At 44.0% G+C, this 6,804-nt stretch overlaps 1 protein-coding gene across 1 annotated transcript in view; it reads right to left on the bottom strand.

Annotated features, from left to right (window-relative positions):
* Positions 1-6,804, bottom strand: part of IQGAP1 (IQ motif containing GTPase activating protein 1) — a 172,076-nt gene that overhangs the window by 44,029 nt on the left and 121,243 nt on the right. The window contains exons 16-18 of the mRNA XM_085847619.1: positions 5,541-5,631; positions 5,178-5,345; positions 4,916-5,058 (exon numbers count right to left, since the gene is read on the bottom strand). Coding sequence (XP_085703745.1) covers positions 4,916-5,058; positions 5,178-5,345; positions 5,541-5,631 — 402 coding nt within the window. The remainder of the gene's footprint in view (positions 1-4,915; positions 5,059-5,177; positions 5,346-5,540; positions 5,632-6,804) is intronic.

Here is a 6,804-nt window from a genome sequence, read left to right as displayed (position 1 = left end):
TACTGGTACTCATTTCGCCGACCTCGGAAGGATGACAGGCTGAGTCAACCCCCTGGTGTATTAATTCAGTGGCCCAACGGGTCTTGAACTCAGGACCTTTTGGATCCCAAGCCGCTGCCCTAACCACTGCGCCAACACCAGGCTTTATATATACATATATATATATATATATATATATACATATATATATATATGTATATGTATATGTATATATATATATATATATGTATATATATATATGTATATATGTATATATATATATATATATGCATATATATATATATATATATATATATATATATATATATATATATATATATATATATATATATATGCATATACATATATATATATATATATATATATATACATATGCATATACACACACACACACACACACACACACACACACACACACACACACACACACACACACACACACACACACACACACACACACACACACACACACACACACACACACACACACACACACACACACACACACACACACACACAGTCATTTCACGGGCGGTCACCAATGATTTGGGTTTCGTCAGAGTGGAGAAACTAATGGCAGGGTGGCAGGATGAGAAGGACAAAAATGAAAAAGAGAAAATGGAGATTGTTGTGATCTTTAGTCATGCAATTATGGTTTAAAGATCCACAGAATTAGAAATTAAAATTCTTCTTTTGTGATGTGATGATATTGATGAGTAAGTAATAAATAAAGAATTCAACGTGGTTTTTAAATCCAATAATTTTTTGAGGTGTTAAAGTTAAAAACCGACATGAATGGTACCGCTCCTAAAAATTGACAATCCTCACAATGTACATGTACACGTCGTGAGTGAGTGATGTACAACAGGTTAATTGACATCGATCGAACATAACTGTACAACTGCCGGAGCAACAAGTCACTCTATCCTGGATATGCTGCTTCTGCTCTCCCAACAATGCATGGAGGTACTCAATACCAGACATGAAATCAGAGCCATATCCCAAGACATATCACGTGCTTTTGACACGATCTGGCACCGTGCCATTCTCACCAAACTCTCTTCCTATGGTATTCAAGGACATCTCCCCTCATGGCTCACAGACTTCCTCTCCTGTCGCGGTCAATGTGTGGCCCTCAATGGAGTTCTTTCATCCCCTCTTCCTGTCCAGGCTGGAGTTCCTCAAGGTAGCGTTCTGGGCCCTGTTCTTTTTCTGGTTTTTATCAATGATCTCTCCGACTGTCTGGAAAATCCTCTTTATCTCTTTGCTGACTCCACCCTAATGTGGGCTATGTATCATGTGTCATTCCTCAGACCGGCAAGCAGCAACTTCTTCACTCTGCAGATCTGGATAAAATCACAAATTGGTCCAACACGTAGAAAATGTGTTTCAATCATGAAAAATCTCACACTCTCACAATGTCTCTCTGAAAGAACAGTTTGGAACCCCCCCCCATCTACTTTTCAACAATCCTCTTGAAGAAGTCCTTTCTTTCAAGCTTCTGGGTCTCACTGTCTACCATGATCTTTCCTGGGAAAGCCACATTTCCAACCTGGCCTCCAAAGCCAGTCGCCGACTGGGAATCCTCCGTCGTACAAAGTCCTTCCTTGGCCCACCTGAGTTCCTGACTACAAACAAAGCTTTCGTCTGGAGCCTGATGGAACTCTGCTCTCTCCTGTCACCTTTCTCGGCTTAACGCTGTGGAAACCAAGGCATTTAGGATCATTGGTATCTCCCGCAATGAGTCTGTCTTTGGGTCTCTCACTCTCTCTCAACGCAGGCAGGTCGGTGGTCTTTCTCTCTTCTTCTGTCGTCTCTCCGTCCTTGCCCCCCTGCTCTGTTTGAGATGTCCCCGCCATATTTCCGCAGGGTGCTTAAGGTCCACCAGCAACCCCCTTTTGGTAAAACTACCAAAATCAAGAATCACTGCTCACCTTCACTCTTTCATTCCTCTTTTTTCCTGCCTTTGGAATAAACTCCCACACTCTTCTTCCCTCCAGGTCTTCAAAACAGCTGTTCACCACCACCTCTTATCTTCCCCCATCCCAAACCATGATCTTTTCTACCCCCTTTCATCCACCCCAAACCCACCTCCTTCATATTCCTTGCTTTCCTTCCTGAAAGTCCCTGTAGTGTCCATCTTGTTTACCCCGTGTACCCCCGCCCCATACCTCTCCCTTCCACAGATCTCATGTCTCTATTCCCCACTGTTTTTTCCTTCCCTCTCCCACCCCTCTTATCTCCTGCTCCCGTGGTTGTACGTTCTACGTGTTAACTCTCATACGAGCCTCGACAGTGTATAACAAAACAATAACAAAAAAAGTTACATACCCTCAGTTTCTGGCAAGTTTGTCATTTTTCTTATTTTCCATGAGACCAGAATGATCTTCGAATCATCGTGAGGATCACGTCGGCTTTCAAATAACTTAAATTTTTTTAGTCAATGACGAGATAACGGTGTTTCGATGTATAAAGCATATGTAAACAGCACATAAACAAAAGTCCAGAAGCAAAAGTGTTCTGAAGACGACGTAGTGGGTCACGTGACACGACGTAATCCCGTCGCTGTTTTTTGGGTGTGGGGGCAAGGACACCAAAAAAAACCTCACAAATCTTTGCTTCAGATATATATTCAAGAAACCAACAATGATAAAGTGTTTAGTAAACAAATATTTATTTATTCAACCAAACATGAATTTTTGATTCTGTGGACCTTGAAACATTGCTTTGTGAATTTCCTTCTTCAATACAACTCGAAGGGTTACCCAGCATTGCCAAGCAATGCTGGATCACTCTTCCCACCTCGTCTTTTCCCTCCTCCCACCCCACCCCTTCCTTTCCCTCCTCTCACCCCACCCGTTCCTCATCCCACCCCTGCCCCTCCCTCCCTGCCTCCTCCAACTGGACTCCCACCGCACCCCTTCTCCTCCAACCTCCTCCCACCTCTTCTTTTTCCTCCTCCAACCCCACCCCTTCTTTACCCTGCTCCCACCCCACCCCTTCTCCTCTCACCCCACGCCTTCCTTTCCCTCCTCCCACCACACTCCTTCCTTTCCTTCATCCCACCCCTGCCTCCTCCAACTGGACTCCCACCCCACCTCTTCTTATTCCACTCCTTTCCCTCCCACCCAACCCCACCCCTTTTCCTCCATATGTGTACATCATACTGTAGCTTATTTAAAGTGTGCGTGTACAATGTACATCCTAGCTTATTTAAAGTGTACGTGTGTGTGTGTGTGTGTGTGTGTGTGTGTGTGTGTGTGTGTGTGTGTGTGTGTGTGTGTGTGTGTGTGTGTGTGTGTGTGTGTGTGTGTGTGTGTGTGTGTGTGTGTGTGTGTGTGTGTATATGTGTGATGTGGAATGTGAAACACCGAAATGATCGTCATGATATCCTGAGTTGATTAGACTAATTAATTACAAAGACTCCCTAAGAGTTCGCACGTTTTAAATGCAGGCCATGTTAAGGGATATGAAGCAGTTTAATATGTTCTTCCATGGCATGGCATTCGATTTACAAAATAAATAAAAATGATGACAGCATTGCAACAAAGCATATATTAAATAAAACTAATAATATTTACAACAATAATAAGAATAGTAGTATCATTTCGTAATAATAATAATAATCCCCATGCTTGCCCAACCACGCATGGGCTTGGTGAAAAGCAAGCAAACGATCAAGTAGTACAGCAGGCCGGTATGCTACAAGTCAATGAAGACCAATGTAAATTTTGGTTCAATTGACGAATGGGCCCACGAGTCTACTATAAATTGACGAGGTAGGTGTGTGTGTGTGTGTGTGTGTGTGTGTGTGTGTGTGTGTGTGTGTGTGTGTGTGTGTGTGTGTGTGTGTGTGTGTGTGTGTGTGTGTGTGTGTGTGTGTGTGTGTGTGTGTGTGTGTGTGTGTGTGTGTGTGTGTGTGTGTGTTCTACTCGTGCTTACTGATGTGGAGTGTGATACCAACAGCACCACTAATAAAGAAAACTGTTCTCGTTGTGAAAAAAGGTTTTGGTGTGAAGAACATACAAAGAATACACTCCGCAACACAAACAAGAAAAACACCACCAGGTGATGATATTTAAAGATCCTGAGGACCTGCATTCTAAACATCAAGACCCTTGGGGACAAAAATTCCAAATCTGTATAACCAATGCACATGTCAGATAAACAAATAAACAATTCCAATAAACATCCAGGACAATATTCCAGTTCATGCAACTCACCCTGAAACAAAACTTTTAAAAATAAAGAGCAGCAATGAGCATGAAGAACAGTACAAAGCATTTTAAATAATGACTCTTCCAATGGAAACTTGAAATGGGGGGTTGGGGGGCAGGGGTCTGCACATTCATGCTGGGTAAAGTGTATTTAATAAACAAACAAACAAATAAATAAATAAATAAATATCGGTCTTGACCAGCACTTGCAAAATCAATCGCTCCGACCTAGCCTTTTGCACCTCAAAAAAAAAATGGCCTTCTCGCTTTTGATTAGTCAATCAATTCAGTGACCCAATATTCAAATTTCTAGTCAATCGGATGGGCAGTGAAGATTTTATACGATCTTGAACTTTGACCTCAAAACAATCGGCTTCCGGCCATCAACAAACTCTACCAGATGGTTGGGTTTCATTAAGATTGGTGTACAATTGCGATGTGTTGGCGATTGACAAGATGACGACAAGACCGACCAATATAATTGCGAATCTTCGTTGCAACAAACCAACACACACGCACGCACGCACGCGCGCACACGCGCACACGCGCACACGCACACGCACGCACGCGCACGCACACGCGCGCACACGCACACACGCACACACACACACACACACACACACACACACACACACACACACACACACACACACACACACACACACACACACACACACACACACACGCGCCCAAGGCACCTGGATCTCATCACGACCCAGCTGCGTGTTGTTGTTCATGAAGTTTTTCGGTTCTTCCCATGTTCCCTGCAAGCTCTGCAGGTTAAAGTAGTAATCATGACCATCGCGCAGACGATGCCGCACCCATTCGCTGCCATTGTCACCTAAGGAAAGCGAGTGAGGAAACGAGTTTAGAAGTCTCACGTATTTTCTTTAACATAAAGGTAGTAGTGAAGAGGTCATGACGAGGTGGTGCACCGAGTGACGGTTGAGCGACCCTCACCCTCTTTGCTCTTGTCGCACTTGCGCCCGGCCAGCTCATCTTGGTACGTGTCTGCGCATTCGTCCATGATGCCTCGCAAGCCGATATCCGGGGAGCGGAGCAACCCGAGCGTCTGACCAGGGTCTCCTTCATCTACCGCGATGTTGACGGCTGCTACACCCACAGCCACTGGAGGTGAAATCATGGAGGCATAGTAAAATTGATTCATTTCGAAACCACTTCAAGAGAGCCGTTTAAACATCAAGCTCATGTGAGAAGTGCAAATCAAATTACAAATACAAGACGAGAATGGCAATACAAACGGACCGAAGGATACGGCCAATCAGGAACAGACAAACAAGTGCACGTTCTGAAACGACTTACAGCGCTGCGCTTCCTGCGTGTTCTGGTTGCCACGGTGGATACAATCTTGTATCTCTCCAAGCCAAAGGGCGGCAGATGGATCTTCCGTGGCCTTCGACACAGGATATTTACAATAAGACATTTTATATGGACAAGGCACTCTGGAACATGACAAGAACTGAACATTTTATCACAATCGATGAAACTTGATGCCAAACGTCCACGATACAAAGCACCCGCACCCAGCATGTTCATGTTCATATTCATGTCCCACAATACCATTATTTAAACAGCTACAATCAACAAATATGATAGCCCGGTGCTGGCTTAACGGTTAAGGTGGCTGGCTTAAGATCTTAGGGTCTTGAGTTCAAGACTCTGTCTCTCCCACTGAATTAACACCATGTGGGTTGACTCAACCTATCATCCTTCCGAGATCAGCAAAATGAGTACCAGCTTACTGGTAACAGGGGCACTGCATCAGCGGCACAGCCATCCACTCCCCCCCTCAGAAAAGAAATGATGCAACCAGCAGCCACAGGCTGCATACGAATAAATAAATAAATAAATTGATCATAAACAAACAAATACATAAAAGTGTATTTGCCGTGTGGCCCGTTACTGCCCTGTTGCACTCCAGAGTTAATTTCTTTACGACAGCTTTAAACAATGATCTTGATGTTTTACTGAAACCTAAGTGACCCGATCAAACAAAGTGTGACCCCTCGAGACCCTTTAGAGCCCTTGAAACCTTTGCACTGCTTTGACCTCTTGACGTTTAGAATCCTTATACCCCTTTAGACCCATAACTATTAGAATATAACATACCCTTTACACCTTTGAAGACCCCTTAGACCTCTTATCTTCCTGACACCCCCAAGACCCCATTAGAACCCTTCAGACTGCTTCGACCCCTAAAACTCCTTAGACCTTCATATGACATTCGACCCTGTAGACACCAGAGACCCTCTTTCGATGTACACCACAAAAACATCGAAAGACCCTTCTTGCAATATACAGACGATACTTTTTTCAGCAAGTAATGTACAAGCTCTCCCCACCCAGTGTCTGGGTTCTCTGCTCATCTATATAATGAAGGTGTTTGCTGGTGCCTGCCATGAAATGTCTAATTAAGGTAAAACATGGGTTGTGAGTGTCATGACCACCCCATAAGTCACATTTCCAGGCTCTGTGTTCTCATCAGGCTGAGTCAGGCCGAGGGTGGGATGCCTAGAAATGACAAATCTCTTATCGGTCATCCCACGGAAACTCTGGTCCAACCCAA

Source organism: Eptatretus burgeri, chromosome 11 (assembly GCF_056783735.1).
Source record: "Eptatretus burgeri isolate ZD-2024b chromosome 11, Ebu_testis_v1, whole genome shotgun sequence".
Lineage (NCBI taxonomy): Eukaryota > Metazoa > Chordata > Myxini > Myxiniformes > Myxinidae > Eptatretus > Eptatretus burgeri.
The sequence above is the reverse complement of the archived record's forward strand: the minus strand, read 5'-3'. Positions and strand labels throughout refer to the sequence as shown.